The sequence below is a fragment of the Antedon bifida genome, chromosome 6 (assembly GCF_963402885.1).
Source record: "Antedon bifida chromosome 6, ecAntBifi1.1, whole genome shotgun sequence".
NCBI lineage: Eukaryota > Metazoa > Echinodermata > Crinoidea > Comatulida > Antedonidae > Antedon > Antedon bifida.
Genome location: NC_136231.1, coordinates 18565321 through 18585524, shown reverse-complemented (window position 1 = coordinate 18585524; position 20204 = coordinate 18565321). Strand labels below are relative to the sequence as shown.

General features: G+C 32.3%; 1 protein-coding gene across 4 annotated transcripts; it reads left to right on the top strand.

The window, feature by feature from the left end:
* Window positions 1-31: 31 nt before the first annotated feature.
* Window positions 32-19252, top strand: LOC144844441 (bifunctional 3'-phosphoadenosine 5'-phosphosulfate synthase-like). 4 transcript variants are annotated; one of them, XM_078701353.1, is made up of 12 exons: window positions 32-218; window positions 11152-11266; window positions 12866-13101; window positions 13466-13604; window positions 14483-14601; window positions 14937-15050; window positions 15446-15557; window positions 15919-15984; window positions 16623-16828; window positions 17096-17357; window positions 17618-17886; window positions 18227-19252. In XM_078701353.1, the coding sequence occupies exons 1-12, from the start codon at window positions 138-140 to the stop codon at window positions 18467-18469; spliced, it is 1962 nt and encodes a 653-aa protein (XP_078557479.1). In that variant the 5' UTR covers window positions 32-137; the 3' UTR covers window positions 18470-19252. The 4 variants fall into 4 exon arrangements, with proteins under 4 accessions (XP_078557479.1, XP_078557482.1, XP_078557481.1 ...); XM_078701355.1 differs by lacking the exon at window positions 32-218 and adding an exon at window positions 3516-3561; XM_078701354.1 differs by lacking the exon at window positions 32-218 and adding an exon at window positions 8195-8311.
* The last annotated feature ends 952 nt before the right edge of the window (window positions 19253-20204 follow it).

The following is a 20204-nucleotide window of genomic DNA, read 5'->3' as shown; positions in this document are numbered from 1 at the left end:
TTGTTCATACCACGAAGACCACCACCGCGACGTGTCATCACCGCAAGCTGTCAAAAAATAACAAGCAAAGCGACAGGCCTAACAAATTACAAATTGTAAATTCGCGGAATTCGTTTACAGTTTTATTTATAATAGTTATGAGCTGTGAAAGTCCTGATCATAAAAGACAAAAAATGGAAGCAGGTTCTTCATCCGGAGATCGTCCATCAGCAAAACAGGTACGACGAGTGAATAGGCTACAATACAACCAGCCGGGTAACGCGTTTGTGGCAGGCGGCGCACAGACTCAACAAGACAGTGTGTGGAAGGCCTAGCTAGCTTAGTGTTATATAGTTGGCTAAATAAAGAGGCTATAAACAGCCAAAGCTATAATTAATAATAAATTACACCAGACATTTTATATTTAAATTAATATCCGTTTTTTAAATATATGATAAATGGCTAGGCTACTCTAGGCCTAGTAGTAGTAGGGCTTTTAGTTGGCTAGAGCCTAGGCCTAGCTAGTCTAGGCCAGACTGTCTTTAGTAGGCTTGTTATTAGGCTAGCTACGCCTATATATATTAGGCCCAGCTTTAACAGAAGAGAGGCCTAGACTACTAGTATTAGGCCCGTCAGACTTTCGGTAGGCCTGCCTTTTTATTGTGCTGCATGCATTTTGGCTGCCAAAAACGGCTAGGGCCTATCTATTTTCTGTTTCATCAGGCAGTGATTTTTAGTTAAGGTACTGATACTGAGTGTGAGATATTTTCATTTACCAGCAGACAAAATAATCAATTACATACATTGCTAGGTCACAGTTGGTTTTATGATGTCCATATCATTTGCATTCTAAATGGTCACATTTAATTTAGGTCAAGAAGAAATCTTCTATTTCATACTGTTGGCTAACCACAAAAAAATATGCTGTGATTACAATTCTATTAGTGGAACGCAAACTGCCCAGTGTTAGAGATCCAACATAAAAAAAAGATGATGGTGACATTAAAATGTCTGGGAATCGAACATACATCAACCCAACTGGTCAAACACATCAGAGTTGAACTTGTTCATAATTAGTGTGAGCTATATTTAATAATCCATTTTACGCCTAGTCAATTAATTTACTATTGCTAAATCTTGGCAACATGTGCCTAAAGACATAAAATAAATAAAAACTATATCTACGCCTATATAGCGCCACCTATGGCTTTTGATAAAACACTAATGTGTTATGATATCGGTGTATTGTAAGCCGGTCGGATGGCTGAATGGGCAGTGCGTGTATCTCACAACGTCCTGCTGTAGTGTTACAAATTAGTGTAATTTGTTTTAACTCACATTTTCTTTATTGACCATCGTCTTTTCTCACCATTTTCCTAGAGAGACGTTTTCTTTAGTTTATGGAGGCCCGAGTGAGGGGGCCGGAGATATAGGCATAGATAGAGCATAAGGATTGCACCTTGGCGTAGAGATAGCCACTTCATTATATAATTGCCCAACCATTGTAAAGTACCAAGTATAGTACTGCAGTACATACATTAAGGGACTATAAAATAGAAAGCATAGCTTTCTCAATGTTTCTTTCAGAGCTCTAAATAAATTGCACTAACCATTTGTGTAATTAATCACTTGAATCAAGTGACCTCTCTGCTTTTTCAAAATTAGCTTAATTTTATATCAGAACAACAGCAAAACTGTGTAACAGATAAATAAAGTTACTGGTATTGCCCATAGTATTAAAGCATACAGTAGGTCTGTAATAAAATTATATTACTTTTGAATATTGATTAGGTTTCAAAATAGATTCAGAATTATAGTGCATAATGCATAAATTTGAAACTGTAAAGGACAACTTTAGCATAAAAAGATTAATTTATGAAAGTTCTTTTTTAAATGGTGATTTTATAAATATTTGTGTGTTTGTCTGTAGTGTTAGCACTCCAGGATAACGTCAGAACTAAAAATAAAATTTAAACCACAGATACAGTTTATCTGGTCACGGAAGACTCCATTACATTTTGGAGGTAATTGGATCCCAATTCTGGACAACTTTTTAATATTTTACTAATTTTAGACAGATCTTTACCAAATTCAAACCATTTAAAGACCCAGCTACAAATGACTCCGCAATTCAGACCAGAATCCCAATTCTTGAACACTTGTAGGCTGTGGGATACCTCCGCCAAGAAGGTTATAAATATATATTTTAAGCATCTGCTGCATTGCGCACATTTATATTCGTACATATAATAATGTACATTTGTGTGCTATACACTGTGTAGGTTACGACCCGGATCATGATTGTCAATACCTTTTTAAAACTTCTGCCAGAGATTTCAACTCTCCGATTGCTGTTGTTTTTATTGTTGGTGAATTTGTACTGTAAGTGTAAAGCAAAATTAGGAAATTAATCAGAATTGCATGGTCATCATAATGTTTAAAATAATAGAGGTTTCTTTTAAAAGTACACTGTAAACAGTGAGTGATAACTCCTGAAAGTCTTTTATGAAAAGCAAGCAAAGTCAATACACATAGTAAGTTATATCACAGGTTTTGTAAACATAGTATTTACCTAATTGTACACCTTACAATGTGCCATCAGTACAGACTGCTATGTAAATATTATATCACCTCTCACATTTTATAGAACAAATAAAATAACCCTTTAGGGTCTTATGTTCCATCATTTAGACTTTGTTGGATTTATATAAGATAAAATTAGAATTAATCTTGTTTAAAAGAAGCAAGTCATTAATATTATATATGACTATTTTTTTCATAATTGAGCAAGAACTAGTTCAAAAAGAAATACAATTATTTGAATGATGAAATATCGGTGGAAAATAAAACATGGTTACATGTATGTCAATGTCAATTATGAAAAAACTACCTTTTCTAACTGTACAGATGTCAAATTTCTAACCATTGGCGTTAGCTAGATCTGGAGTATAGTTCGCTAGTTTGCTCTACCATCCAAAATTATGTATTTCTAGGCCATCAAGACACCCCACAAAAAAGAGACCATACTGTAGTTAGTACTGTATACAGTGATTTCACAGTAAATATTTTTATGTTAAAAAAAAATGAATTTAAATAAATTTGAACAAGTAAATTGACGCAACAGTTCTTTTATGGAAAAACACTTTAGTACAGTACTTAAAATATACAGTACTGTAGTCTCAATACTTTAACAACTTTTTGTGTTTGAGTATTTTTTATGGGACCACTTATATACATACTTAACTATTGCAAACCATAAACCCTTTTGGGTTTTTATGATGTGTACTAACCAGTGAAGGGTGGAATTACACATTGTATGAGGCTTTTGATAGGTTCATTACCAGTTTCTAAGGGATTTTTGTATCCTATTGTTGTATTTGAAGACGTCACAATTACACTTCTTTGTGGGTGTAACTGGTCTATAGTATTGTTATATAACTGCTATAGTACTTTGGAAGCATAACTGTAGTAGGTGTTTCACAAAAGTCAGATACTGTTGCCAGTCTGTGTGATATAGAGATATTCATTAAGTTGTTTGTGAACAGGCATACTGTAGAGTTGAATATGGCATCAACGTCAAAAGTAAGTTTATCTTATCAAACCATGCTTGCCTTTGTACTGTAGGCTCACCTATTTTCTATTCATTCTTGCTTTAACTATTCATTTTAAAAAAGAGTTGTAGAGGTCAGATAGTGTACATGATTATTTTTATAGATATCTGTTGTGGCAGTTCTTAAACCTATGACAGTAGAACCCTATTATGGAGATGTACCCTTTGGACCCAACAAAATGTCCCCTTGAATAGGCTGTCCCTCCCAAAGGACGGGTTCTTTTTATTTGATTGTCTGCTTTTTGATTCAATGGTAATGTAGTTATTATTTGGCGTGTTATATACAATACTTTTTATTCTTTTAAATGTTAAAATTTTCGACTGTACTATGGAGGTTTGCGTATTTTCCTATACATCCTAAACAGCATAGTTATCAAACATACATATTTTAGTAGGATGACCCTACTGTACCAACCACTCAACAGGAAACATTTAAAGAGCTCTATTAAATTCCCCTTTGGTAATCATTGTGTCAGATCTGTAAGAATCCAGTTTCTTTTGCGCACTGTACAGTAGGTTACCATCTGGATCATGATTCTTGATACTTTTTACTCCTAGCGGAGATTGCAAGAGAATGATGCTAGTTTTAGAAGAAATTCATCAGAAACAAAACATTGAAACAAATGGTTGTTTTGTAGATTTAGTGAATGTCTTAATTGGAAACTAAATAATTGTTAGTATAGATAATGCACATTCAGTACTTTATTATTATTAAATATAATATTCCTTAAAGGGTTAAATAGACACTAGCAAAATAAGGTACACCATGTGTTTCCAAAGATTGGTTGAGAATGTGGTGATGCATTTTGACTTTCCTTTGAGATACAATAGTTGACTCAGTTTAAATAGAGTATTATCAAATACAGTAGAACCTCCTCCTTTGGGACACTCCTAAAGATACATTTACACATGTTCCAAAACGGAATCTCTTCTTATGTGATTTGCCATTCCACCTACTGTACCTGTACTCTACATCAGAAACAGGATCTAAATATACAGTACTATACAATCAACCTTCTGAAAAGGTTTTTGTTCCTATGTGTATTTAACTAATATTTTGTAATATGTAAGTGAAGGGTTAACCCCCTTAACTAAACCAAAGCCATGACCAAACATATTCAATATAGGAACAAATATCAAAACATATAGTGCTGTAGGCAAATAATTTGTATTAAATGAATTGCAAATTTAAGGGTTGTAGAAAGAAAGCATGTGAGGTGAGAGGCGGAAGAACAGAGCCATGTAAATGGTACTGTTATGTATGATTGTCTGTTGCCATAGTTTTGTACAATCAACTGAATAATCATAACTATATATCTAGCTAGCTCCAACTATATCAAGGGACACCCCTATTGCTGTGTAAGGAGACACATATTTTGTCTATAAGGTTTCCCCCTTAAAGATGTATTGTCCCTTGAAACACAAAAAATGAAGGTCAAAATATTCTAAATTTAAATTGGCCATATCAAAGTAATAAAGTTATTCACTTTAAGTCGAAAATTCGAGCCAAAAACAACAAGTTTACGTAATTAACAGGTAAATTAATTTGTTGTTTGAAGGTTTGCATGGCGAAATCGAATGTTGATATAAAGTTTGCGGTACACCACGTGTATTAGTTCTGAAAAGAACTGTTGAGTTTCTCTAAATTAATTTGATTACATTTTGCTAGAAAATCGTCGCGAGCGAAAGTAAACAAAGATTTCAAACCATGAGTATACATTAGGCATGATGCTAATTAGGATTGTTTACAACTCGTCACGGTTGAGAAGGTGTTTTCACACAGATCGTGAGGAAGTTTTATGATTATGATGCATACAGAGTAGCCAAACAAGCGCGTTGCATTATGAGATATGTTTTGATCGAAAAACTTTGACTGGAAGTCAAAGTTATTTTTTGAACAAAAAAATGTCTGTATTTCAGTTAAATGATTTTTTTTTTCGTGAAAGTTAATAACTATTATGATACTTCAAAATGACCCACTTTTTTTAGAAATATTTTTTTGTAAATTTTTTTGGAATTAGTCAAAGGGACAATACATCAATATAGGAGTTCTCTACTGTATTTATATTTGCTGTGATGGGAAATTTCCATATGGTAACATGGAAAAAAAACAATTTTAGTAGAATTAGCTGTTGATACCATAACATTTTTAGTCGCGTGCAAACGCAACTCTACAGCTCACTATGTCGGTCGGTAAACACTAACTCAAATTTGATCATACGACTGCAGCCATGTATATGGCCTTGATCAATGTGATGACTTGCTGAATCCCTCCAGTAATGAAAATTGAATTCAATTTATTTCTCGTTTCTTGATTAGGAATTTTTAGATGTTTTGTTCTCATTAAGATACCATGGATTAACTTTTACTTAGTATGATGAAATAATAGTAATGGATTTATGTAAGATAGGATGAGGTATTGATGAGTATATTAAGTAGTCTTATATTAAGTCAATTCATTTAACAAAGGTCTAATACAATAGTGTACTTGTCAAGGCCTTTTAAGAAAAATAGAATTGGTCTTTAAATGTTTAATGATATCAAAACGTTGTATTATACAGTGTACTGTATACTTACAGTATCTCTAGAACACATAATTTTATAGGAGGACATTTTTTTAAATAATTGTAAATGTATAATTATAAAATAATAACACTGTAGATAAATAAAATTGTGAATTCAAAAAAATGACAGAGTCTTGCTATGGTTTTGGTGAATTTTTCTAAGAATTCACTCTTGATTTTGTTTTCAAAATCTTGTACAGTATATATACCATTCAGAACCTTATACAGAAGATTTTTCAGGAACCCAGCAATTGTATGGTCATTTACTGTAAAAGTCAAATAAATGTTAACCTTAAAAATGTAATAATTTTATATTCAAATGTGATACAATATTAACATCAAAGAAGAACAATGTTTCTTGTAATGTTTTTATTTATACCAGTCTTTCTTCTGTAAATTCTCACTAACCCCTTAGTAAAATATTATTGAGGTAAAAATGATGGTAGCATGATGTAATACTATATTGTTAGATGTGTACAATGTAAATATTGTTGCTACAGGTATAGTATTGCACATTACTAATGGCTTCTTTCAATTTATTTAATTTTTATCAGTAATAATTAGTAGTATCTGTATATTAGATTTATTGATTTACATTAAAAAAATTAATATTTTTGCAAAATTGAGGTTATGTGAATTTCAAAGATTGTACAATGTATTCTCTGACTGTCAAGTTAGACTTGTCAAATTTTAGACCTAAAAAAAGTAAGATCCACAGGGTAAGATACATAATAATTATTAATATAGCAATAAAGAAAACCATAATGTACTATCAATCATCAACATGTTTAAAGATGTATTGTCCCCAAAAAACATGAAAAATGAAGATTAATTAAATCAGACTTTGAATATGTTATTTTGTAGTTTTAATTTTTTTTAATTTAATCACTTCAATAGAAAAAAAAACCGAAAAAATCATGTTTTCACTTATAAAATGACAAAATAAATGGTAAAATTCAACCAAAAATCCATTGGCTGGCAGCCAATTTGACCATTTTTTGCTTTAAATTACATTTTTTTCAGGTAAATACATTTGTTTTCGATCCAATTTTTTGTCAAAGTGGATAACTATTATGTTACATTAAAATGAAATATAAAAAAAAAATTTTTTAAGAATTATTTTTTCAGGGGGACAATACATCTTTAACTGAAAGTTGTTGTTGTACAGTAGCCCTGGTTTAGACTTAAAAATCTCAAATGGCAAACAAACAGAATTTCTACTTCAACGTCTTGCATCAGCATCCATAATGTTTGTGAAATAATGAAGCATTGATTTAAAGTCTAATTTGTTTGTTTCTCTGAGTTTTTTTTATTATAAATTTTTGACCAGTTATATCAGAAAAATGTCTGAAAATGTATACATCTAATCTTTTCAGAGTTTATCAATTATTTCTACTTCAGTGTGCGATTAATTTGAAATGCCAATAATGTTTCGGCAACATATGCAGTACTATGTACTGTACTGTTTACATAGTGATAAATAATGTGACTTGACGTTTCACCTACATTATCAGGAATGACAAACAGGATCTGAACACCAAAAAATACCTGACCTTCAAAAAAGGTTTAAAATTAGTCCGGACAGGGAGCAGCCTATTACCAATATTTTGATTGTAAAGTATGTGAAAGGTTAACACGTAACCAAACGTAGAGTAATCAATAATTTGTCCTGTCACAATGGTTCATTCCACCCTAATCTTTGATGATGTGGCACCCTTTACTCTACCATTTGGACTCTTCCATTATTTTTACCTTTAATAGTAGGACATAAATATACACAAATGTTCTTCTTAATGCTACAAAACTTTAATATAAATTTGATACCTGTACTATACCAGTAAAATCATAGTAGTTTAAATTAAAACTGGAGTGTTGTATATTAATTAATTTTTTTAACAATATGGTAGAGTCCATACAAAATGGTAGAGTCCATCAGTATAAAATGAGTTTGAGTATTAGCCTTTATAATGCTAATAAGTATTTATTTATGGTGATAAAGTACCAGTATTGTTTGATAAAAGTAGGCGTATCATCCCTCTATTCTGTCATTTCAACGTGTGCATTTTCGAAAGCGACATCTGTATTAGTACCAAAGTCAGTTTGAAAAAAAGAAAATACCATGGCTTCCCGAAGTGATCCTTACGGTGTCAAGAGTTTTGTAAGCTTTCAATATTTGTTTACTATTTGTTTAGAATTTGTAGTTTGTTATTTATAATGTGTTGTGCTTGTTTAATTTGTGCTATTATATTTGTTTTGTGTACTGTATATTAGGAAAGTAGATGTTTATTGTTAGCTATTTGACTGGATTGATTAGTAGTACTGTATGCAGTCCTTTGCAAATACAGTCAAATCTATCTCTCAATAGCGGAATTTCAGAAAAACCGGTAACTCTTCTAAAGTTTTTTCTTGAGGTCCAAAAGGTTCATATATTCTTTACCTTTACTTAAAAAAACATTCAGAATATCAGACTCTCCAGAAAATTATAAATATTAGGCCATCCCAAGGGTGTCCAGTTGGGAGATTTGACTGATATAATACTTGGGACCTCTTGAGCCTGATGTAAGCTATTTGAATCTGAGCCTAATAATATTTATCATAGTTATGATAGTGATCAGTAGTACTAGTATCAACCAATATTATATACCTTTCACAGTTCAGCGGAACTGTGTTGACCAATGATTATAATGCAAATACCAGGTTAGCAATTAACCAAACCACTGACCAAATCTAAAGAAAGAAGAAATAAAGTATTCACTAAAAATACAATCTTACCCCATATCCTTTTGAAAGTTTTGATTTTTAAAAGTGTAAGAAAAGTGTGATCATTATTTATACTCTAAAGGTCCATCAGAGCAGGTCTAACCTTAATATAAGGAACAAATTAGTTTTATGTTCCCTCCACCATTATCACATTTTGACTTTTTTTGAACTACAGTATTATTAGCTATTTTTATTTTTTAAATGTTCATTGTTCAGAAAAAGAAATTATATTGCATTGTGGTCATCAACCGTTAACCAAGTGTATCATCAATAACTGCACTTTTAAACTATTATTCTCTTGTCTCTTACTGTAATAGTAAAACCACTAGACAAATTTGTTATTTGCTTAAATTGAAGGCACTGACTAATATGATTGCCTATTTATATTATCTACTTTTATTTAGTGACGTGGAAAATGGTAGAACTCTGAAATGCTCGATTCAAAAACCGGTTTTATTCAAAAAATCAAATCTCAAACAATTTTTTTCTCTATGAGAATTTTGACGTAAAAAATCTTTATTGCGAGTAGGATTAATTAACCTACTTAATTGGTGTAAACTGGAAACAAAATAGGCTTTTAAATACAATATTACATACAGTAAATGATAGACTGTCCAGATACAAGATGTCAGATGATTCGATACAGCTAGTAGTAAAAGATGATTAATGATACCTGTAAAATATTTGTATAAAATTACCATAAAGTGCTGGTAGAAATATCTAATTTCATATTGGCCATTTCTGATGGTATATAACTTAACTACTGTATTTTGTTGAACTCGACTTCATTATATCAGTTTAAATAATCATGAATATTTTATTTGACATTTCTGCTGTCTGTTTCTGTTCTGGTTTAAACTTTGATAGTATTAGTTTAGTCAGTATTGCTGGTACTCCATGCATACTATTTTCAACATATATTATGTTATATTCATGATATGCTTTATACAGTAATTTAAACCAACTATACAGTAAGCAACCACTGTACTATAGAATCTAAAAGTCTAATACTTTACATTGCCTGTGGCTAATTTCCTTTATATAGTATTTGCATACAGTATCAGTAAACATAATGAATATTTCCACATATTTAGCACAAAAAAACACACTTGTTTTGTTAGCCATTTTCATGATTGAGAACATCAGGCCATTATTGACTGGTTCAGTTGACATATGTATTTCCTTTGCATGCAAGCAAATATGTATTACTGCCTCAATTTTCCCAATAAAAATCAGAGTCTTCTAAAGTGCCGAATTCTAGCACTTGGAATCAGCGTTGCTTCTATCCAAAAATATAACTAGGCCTACTAATCTATCTTCTGTTAGCTTTTTCAATCTGATAACCTATAAAGAATAAATCTGTTTAGTGGTATGGTAGACAAATGTAGCTAATATTAGAAAATTAATAGATAATATTATACATTAATTCCCTACAGTAGATTAAATTGATTTAGTATCTGTATGCCTTGAATGATAACATCATTTGTTAAATATTTGATGACGATTACATGTTATATTTATAATTTTAACTGAACTTTACACGATAAAGTTAGTTAAATACTGATTTTAATTGTTCAATGTTAAATAATTCTATTTATAGCTATACTGATCGATTATCATTGTCTCATCCTTCAAGGATGTTGTAAATTGTTGATCCCATGTACAATACATACTATTATTTAAAGAGTTATAACTTGTAATGCCTCTTTTATGCTTTTATAAATGGAAGATTGTGTCGATCAATTATTAAAATAGTTGTCCTTTTACTGTCTGTTCACATACAGACATAGCAAGTCAGTAACAGTGGGCTGGTATGAATTACAGTACTGTACATGATTAAGATAGCGAACACGCATAATGTAATTTCTTGTGTCGGACAAATATCCACGCTGTTTGTTAATTTCCCTTTGGGTGTTATTTAGTAACTATTAGTTTGTAATGCAATTACAACAAATGAGTTGCACTGCTAACAACTCAAATGCAGATTTTAAATTCAGTATGCTACGAGAATATGATTTTATGAATACTTTGAGAATACAATTATTACCACCTATGGCTAAAACAATATCAGAAATCATTTTAATTGCGTAATACAATTATCTGAATAAATATAACCTATACAGTGCATAGCATTATGTATAGTGTATTAATTAATAAAAGGTATTTCATGTATCAAGAACAGAAACGTTTTTAGATTCCAGTTGTTATTGCTACTATTGTTGTATTTGTGTTTTACAGAACAAGCAAGTGGCGACCAATGTCTACGAGCAAGTGCATCATGTAAGCCGTGACAAGCGTGGGCAAGTGATGGGAACCCGCGGTGGCTTCAGAGGCTGTACCGTGTGGTTCACAGGTAAAGAAACATTTCCTTTAAAATTACAAGTAGCGAGTACTTTTCTCACTTTTTTATTTCCCGTAAATTACCAAGTATAATACAACCCCACTAATTTAATGCCAAATTCCAAACCACTGGTACTATACTCAATTTGGTATTCTTTTCATTTCTGATTTCTCCACAAATATAAATAAAAGTGAAAAACATACATCTACAGGTATACATAAAAAACAATTGTAGAAAAATAAGGAATGAAAAATATAAACATTCTAAAGTGGTCCAGTACTTTGTCATCTTAATGTTAGACTTTGGAATCAGATACTGTACAGTTAATGATCAATGTTTAATATTGACACAGTAATGCATTTTCTTCAACTTTATTATTAAATGATGACATGCACTTTTAATTTATTTACATTGAACGTTGACCACTGCATAGGCTATTTACAATCAGTATAAAATCAAACAAAGTGAATCAGCAATTTCACTATGTTAACATTGAATATATAAAAGACAATTAAGTAACATTTTCCCATCAGTCTCTTTCTTATCTATATTTTGATATGACAGTATATATTCTACCAAGTTTCCCAAAACCAGATACCCTTGAGCTTGCTTCCCACTTGTAAGACCACAGCAATCAATTTGTGTGTCATCTGAAATTTCGTGTGTGATTGGTCAACTCACTTGCATCCAAGCTTTAGGGTAGCCCAAAATATCCAGTTTAAAAAATGTTGAGTGTTAAAAAACACACCCATACTGTCCACATCGTGACCATTGGTCATCTCACTTGCGTCCAAGCTTTAGGCTAGCTAGCCCAAAATATACAAATTCAGAAAGTGACCAGTATAATTGTCAGATAGTGTTTATTATGATGATAATTATATTTAATTTCTCTGTTATTATAGCAGAAAGGTCATATGATATAATGGCCATAATTAAAATGACCAGTACTTGTGACTTATTATATAATACTTCATATTTATCATGAATGGTTTCTGTCAAGAAGTTCAAACATTACATTCTATAGTTAGTTAGTTATTGTACATCTGGGCACTATTGTTTTCACTTTATCTACAGGCTGTACTGTACACTATATTACTAATAATATACTAGGATTATTGATATTCAATAATACAGAACAAGTTTTGTAATAGTTTAAATCCTAATTTGTTGGATCGCTTTAAAAAACAAAAGAAAATCAATATTGGTTCCATCTGTGCAAAGAATGAAAATTGACATAGCTTGATTAGTATTTAATTACAGTAGTAACAATTGTCTTTTGAAAAAAGGTTTACTGTACTACTAGAAAGTGCAGATCAATCTGTATACTGTATACACAATGTTTATGGAATTGAATTTATAAGATTTGATTTGTGACGACGTAGTAACCAGTTTAAATCATGTTATTTTATTATACACGTACATTGACATTTCCTCAATCAAATCCTCAACTTCCTCTATGTCCAAAAGAAAACCATATAATATGAATAGGTTATGTTGTAGTCCTACAGTAGGTTGTTGGCAAATGTCCTAATATGTAGATTAAAAATATTTGAAATATAGATATTTACACATACTATATATATTTAATAATTGTCAATATAATTCTTACAGGTCTATCTGGTGCTGGAAAGACCACCATCAGCTTCGCCCTTGAAGAATACCTCTGTCATCGCGGTATCCCATCATACTCCTTGGATGGAGACAATCTACGTAAGGGATTGAATAAGAACCTAGGATTCACCCAGGAAGACAGAGAGGAAAACATCCGTCGTGTCAGTGAGGTTTCTAAGCTCTTTGCCGATGGCGGTGTTGTGTGCTTAACTTCCTTCATTAGCCCCTACGCTAAGGTACAGTATATCTTTTTCTTTAGTAGTTAGTTAAGGCAGTGGTGCCACAATCCATAACCATACAATATACACAGTTTCAAGGTTCTCTTTGACCATAGTTCTGTTGGCAAAACAAGTCTTTTCAGATAAGAATTTAAATCTGGAGGTCCAATGTTCTAATCTAACTTGGCTGCATCTTTTGGAAGAGTTGAAAGTTATCCCAGTGTAACTGTAATGGTCTATCAGCCCAACATCGAATTCCTCAATTGAGGGTTAATATTGTGAAACAAACAAAGAAAAAGGGAAAACAAAATTGTAGAAATTAATAAAATACAAATATACTGTAAATAAGATAGATTTGTACAATCATTTGGTTGTCTTTTAGGATCGTGACCAAGCCCGCAAAGTGCATGAAGACAACGGTTTGAAATTCTTTGAAATCTATGTGGACACATCCTTGGATGTGTGCGAGTCTAGAGATGTCAAAGGGCTGTACAAGAAAGCCAGAGCTGGATTGATTAAAGGTACGTTCCTGTCATCTTTATTTCTATACCTAGAAAAGTATAAAGTACACATCTTTTATTTTACTCAATGCATAGCCGACAGAGATTTTTTTAAATCCACTAATAGGCTGAAAGAAAACAGTTATATATAAATATATCTTTAACATTAAGAGCTATGTGTGGTTCCCACTAGGACGCAATTTAAAGCACAATGTAAGTGACCAATCACAAGCAACAGTTTGGATAATCCATCGCTTGTGATTGGCCAAATAACTTGCAGTATCCTAGTGGGGACCAAACTTAATCGTTGAAATAATGCATCCAAAATGTACATGAATTAATTATCTTGTATCTTAGATAATAATTGTATAAGGTGGGTGTAGAATATACTTCCGTCTGATTTACCCATGCCAGCATACTCCACTTACTTTCTGATTACTGAATTACATGGAATGGGATTTTAATCTACTCTATTTTGTTCAAATTACTGTGCTATATACAGTGTACTGATCATGTGGTTTTTTCAACATGTGTGACTGTAATCAAACAAGCTTTATTTCCTGTTGTTCATACACACCGTGTCACTCATCAATACTTGAAATAATTCACATCAATTTCTGGACATTTTATACTATAATCTAAAATTAGCCAATTACATCATCACCATTGTGACATATTTCATACCAGTAATAAGTATGCAAAGAAAAGGAACTATCAATGCACATGACCAGTGCCTATGACTTCAGTCATTGCATAGGTCTAGAATCAACAAGTCAAATTATTTACAGAAAAAACATCAACCCAAAACTCTTGCATATATGATAGGATTGTTCATAATCCAGAGTGTAACATCAAATGATGCGTATAACTTTCAATATTAAATGATTTTTTATTAATAGGTTTCACTGGTATTGACAGCAAATATGAGGCGCCAGAGAAGCCAGATCTTGTGATACATGGTGGTAAAGACGGTATTGACATCTGTGTTCAAGATGTTGTCAAGTTACTTCAAGCCCATGTAAGCAATCCATCAACCATCTTTTGTTAGATAAAAGTATACTTAAGCTACCAAAAAAAAAAACTGGACCACCTAGCTTACTTTCTTTTACCAACTAACACTGAAGTTTCATGACTTTATAGTAATGATTTTACTATATTTTGGTGCACACACTGTGTTTGTGCTATATTCTGAAAAATGTATCTTTACAGAAGTAGCATACTTAACTGTAGTTATATTAATTATTAATCGAAAATAGGCCATATCAATCATTTAAAATGGTTGAATAATAATGCATTGTTTGTATAATTGTTTTAATACCTTGTTTAATAATTAATTAATTGTTTCGTTTTTAGGAAATCATTCCTCAATCGGCGGTAGAGAGCGTAAAGGAGTTGTTTGTGCCAGCTGACAAAGTTGAGATTGCAAGACAGGAAGCAGAAGCTCTACCGTGCCTTAACATTACCAAGGTAAGTTTCTTACATAAATAATTTCCATATAAAGTTCATCTTTAATGTCATTTTATTGTAAACTCCCAATTATTCAGATTACCTTAAGTAATACATTTCCACAACTTGCTTATTTAAATAGTAGCCAATCACATGCAGCTGACACTAGTTATAATGTTTTACCCTTAAAATCAAAGTGGCAAAACATGCTACATGGTCTGATGCATACACAGTGATTCCACCTCAAGTATATGTATAAAACGCCTTGTGTGCCAAAATATATTCATTTTTATGAATACTTGATTTGTTCAAAATGATTAAATAGTGTTTTCTATACTAGGAACTAGGCCCTGAAATATTATTAAGCTGAATTGCTATCTAGAATATAAGACAATATGTTATTGTTATTTTTGTAGCTGGATACCCAATGGCTTCAGGTTCTGTCGGAAGGTTGGGCCTCACCACTCAACGGCTTCATGAGAGAGGAAGAGTTCCTGCAATGTCAGCACTTTGGCTGTCTACTTGATGGTACGTATTACCTTCCCAAACTTTTTGTTACTATTGAATATCTTTAGAATTATATTCAGATAAACTACATTTTGTCCATGTAGCTTCAGTTTACTTAGCATATTATTGAATGTAAACTAGTCAAGTCAAGCCGGACAATAAAATATGTTATATTGGCCGAGTATTGAGATATAACAATTTTGATCCTTGTATCAGTGGTCATGAGATGCCATATTGACCAATCACATTCACATATTGACTATTTGATATAAATGATTTCAAATTTACAACCAATGCTTAGATTTTATTGATATGATTATTCTTTGTAAACCAAATTATGAGTTAAAAGTTTGACCCCTATTTTTAATATATGCAAAATCAGTTTCCACGGATACGACCTCCATTAATGGGACGGTGAATGCTTTAAGAAGAAAAGTGCAGAACATTCGTAAGTCTGCACGCTGTGGGTTCACTTGACATTCTAGGGGTCATCTATTCAAGTGACTATGCATAAGTTGGCTAATAAAAAGTCCTCACTATGAAAAATATCTTTCATATTTGCATGGTTTCTTCCATGAAACTAGGTATTTTACGAACCAATTTAATATTTTTATTATAATTATGGGATGTCATTATAACACTAACCATTTATATTTTGACAGGTAATTTTTTACTTTTTTTTTTAATACTGTACCAACATTTTTTTTAGGTTACATATGCATGTTTTTTTTTATTGGAATCAATTCATACGACTAATATTGGTAACATGTGGAATGTATTTCCATATATAAAATGGACTAGGTGTAATTTATTAAGATTAAAATAACGAAATGCGTCACATGACATCCTCAATTAATAATGTACTAACCTGTATGTCACATTTAGGAATATTTAATATTAATTATTATTGTGTTATAATTTTATTTTGTATTTTTCTGTATATAACTATAACTATTTTTTTGATGACATGGGTTTTCTATAGTTGGAATCTTTATGGTATTTTGGTTAATATTTGTTTTTATGTTTTAATAACAGAATAATCATAAATTCCAGCAAGCAACACTCATATTTTTTTTTTAATTTCAGGTGGAATGACGAACCAATCGATTCCAATCGTTCTTCCAGTGAGTACAGAGGACAAGGAACGTCTACAGGCAGCCGATGCCTTTGCATTGTCCTACGAAGGCAAGCGACTTGCTATTTTGCGTAGTCCTGAGTTTTATGAGCACCGCAAAGAAGAACGCTGCTGTCGCCAGTGGGGAACAAACCATCCAGATCACCCGTACATCAAGGTAAAGATTAACAACTTTATAGAGCATTCCTCTTATAAAAATAATGTTTGTCCCTCAGTACTATTACAATTCATCAACTAAACTCCTTTAAAACCTGCAAAAATTAATTTAAAACTAAATAAGGTGTAACTCTGGTGTAGATACCGCCACAGTGTTTTTGTAAACTACAATTTTTCTAGGCGATGTGAAAGGGGTTTTAGGTGTTTTACTTAATTTACTTAAAATTAAAACTTAAGATTTAAAATTCATTACTTATCTTTGCAACAGATGGTGCATGAGAGTGGTGACTGGTTGGCTGGTGGTGATATAGAAGTGTTGGAGAAGATCACTTGGAACGATGGCTTGGAAGAGTACCGTTTAACTCCTAACCAGCTTCGCGCCAGATTCAATGAAATGGGAGCTGATGCCGTGTTCGCATTCCAGTTACGTAATCCAATTCACAACGGACATGCTCTGTTGATGCAAGACACTAAGAAAACCCTGCTGAAACGAGGCTATAAGAAACCGGTTCTCCTTTTGCATCCACTAGGTAAGACAAATTGAACACATGAATTGTCTATTTTGTGTCTGGCTCACCTGGATAAACCAACATGGGCCTTTCCCCTTTTGAATAAGAACTCAAAAAGTACCAAAAGCTTCTAACACGCCTACAAGATAGGTCCATGAGCTGAGACCTAATGTGGGTGATCCCATAGCAAAAATGTTTTTCTTACACACACAGTTATGCACTTCTGTGATAGTATAATCCAATTGGTTAGAATTCTTATGAATAGATTAAAATCTTTGCAGGTGGTTGGACAAAGGCAGATGATGTGCCACTTCACATCCGTATGAAACAACACCATGCAGTAATGGACGAAGGTGTCTTGGACCCTGCATCAACAGTTCTGGCAATCTTCCCATCGCCAATGATGTACGCAGGACCGACAGAAGTTCAATGGCACGCCAAGGCTCGCATGGCAACAGGTGCACACTTCTATATTGTAGGTCGTGACCCCGCAGGCATGCCTCATCCAGATAAAACTAAGGACTTGTATGAGCATAGTCATGGAAGAAAGGTTGGTTATTCTAATATTTTATTGTACTTTAAGGATATATTAATTTTCACTATTTGTATAGTCTCTGAATTCAAGCAAAATAACCCATATATAGTAAAGGCTTGGCTATATATAGTAAATACTTGGCCATATATAGTGAAAACTGGCTTTATACTTATAGTCAAGACTCTATCATTATAGACTTTGTCTTTCAACTGTTGTGCCATAACATTGTTGTTGTATTTAAATAAAATGTCTTGAATTTAAGGTGTTTATTATAGTTTTGTTCACATTCAAATACAGTTTATATTTTGTTGAAATGATAAGTCTTCATTTCTAATTGATTGTTATTCATTTATAGGTTCTGACAATGGCACCTGGCTTAACACAACTTGAGATCATTCCATTCAGAGTGGCAGCATACAACACAAAGAAAAAGTCCATGGACTTCTTTGATCCCGAAAAGAAAGAAGAGTTTGACTTCATATCAGGAACACGTATGCGTAAAATTGCACGTGCAGGAGAAAATCCACCAACCGGTTTCATGGCGCCAAAAGCGTGGACCGTGTTGGTTGAATATTATAAATCTCTTGCAAAGCAATAGGTTATCTAACCAACTAAACTATTTTAATTGGAATTCTAATAGATTAAATTTTAAATTCTATATAGTGTCTCATTTTTGTTGTGTTACACAAATATTCATTTCTTTTATTCAAGTGTTTTTAGTTTAATTTCAAATTCATTTATATAACTTTAACACACCTTCCAAATTTGTCCTATATGACAATTGTATTATTAATTATGACAATTGTATTATTAATTATGACAATTGTATTATTAATTGTCGAGTGTGCTTTGAAATTCTTCCAATGATGTATTTATAAAAAAATCAATTTTAATGATTTAAACAGTATAAACTTGTTATAATAATAGGTGCTGATTCTGATGCCTTATGCATTGATAAGAAAAGAGATGAATATTTTGTGTCCTAATTACCCTATTCCTGATGAATCCATTTTAGCAATAAATTTGGTGTATTTTTATTCTATTTTAATTACCTTTTTTACATCATCATTGTATTTTTATTAATTTTATTGGAAGTATTCATAATTTTGGACGAAATTTAATATTTCTCTGGACCATAATTATTCATGTGACTGAAATTACAGTGTATGAGATAGGATCATTCCATTATTTAGTAGGGATGCATACATTAAATTGCGTGAGAAGCTATGAGAACAATTTTACTAATTGTATACAATAAGGTAGATAATAAAATTATTTTGAATAAAATTGTTTATACTTGCAATAGAATCATGATTAAATATTCAAATTATTCTATTAATAAGAATGAGAATAAATTCTTTCTATGCTGACAATGATCTAAGTTGTAGTTTTTGTGTCTTCTGTTAAGTGCTCAAATAGACATAATGGATGTCAAGTGGCCGAGTGCAGGGATCCCATAGCCACATAATCGGCACAGGTTAAAGACTCTCCTCAACAACCATAGTGGTGGACAAGTATTCTCCTATAAGTACTTAAAACTGGAGTGTGCACTTTAAAGAGCCCGGTGCATCTTTTTGAAAGTATAAGGTTGCTCAGGTGTAGGCCTATTCGTCCATCTCAGCCCCTGTCATTGTGGAAAGACGAATGAGCACCATTTGGTGGTGCCAGCATTCGACACGAAGTGTGAATAAAATCTGGTCCACTGAGACGGTTTATCGTATGATTTAAAGTGCAATATAAATACTTCCAGAGGTGGTTTCCCGAATGACCGCGCACGATCAAAACGGTACTGGGTATGATCAACTAGCGTTCGTGTTCCCAACTAATCATCCATTCATAGTACTAATGAAGTACTGATGAAGAAGTCAATCTCTGGCGACAATGGAATGGACCTGAGACATGACTATCTTCGATTTTTAAATAATAGAAAGTTTTGAAAATTTGTTATGGTAGAAATGTACGTTGTATGATGTGTGTTTATTGAAAAATTGTAGTTTTTAAATTACTTTGTACTAGTTGCGATGAGAAACCAGTTATTTGATCGTTATTTGACGTGTACATAAAGGAAACAAATGTGAAAGAAGGAATAGATGAAGATGAACGTCTGATTTGTTTGTTATTTTGGTGTTACACACACCAAGGATAGAAGCCTCCTTAGTCCGTCGACTTGTTGGTCCTTCTGGTCGTGAATTGGGCAGTATCGGGAGACGATCTCCTACTCTTTCGAAGAGTGTACTGCGTTCTTTATCGTGCACATGAGCCATGTTATGTTGCACACGTTGTAACGTCTTATCCGAAAGACGGTGTGCTAAAATAAAACAGACAACCATTTA

Excerpts from the sequence above, each read along its gene's own strand:
- LOC144844441 (XM_078701353.1), top strand. The coding sequence starts at position 138 with ATGAGCTGTGAAAGTCCTGATCATAAAAGACAAAAAATGGAAGCAGGT. Across the intron at positions 219-11,151 it reads ATCGTCCATCAGCAAAACAG|AACAAGCAAGTGGCGACCAA; the intron begins GTACGACGAGTG and ends TGTGTTTTACAG. Across the intron at positions 14,602-14,936 it reads TCAAGTTACTTCAAGCCCAT|GAAATCATTCCTCAATCGGC; the intron begins GTAAGCAATCCA and ends TTTCGTTTTTAG.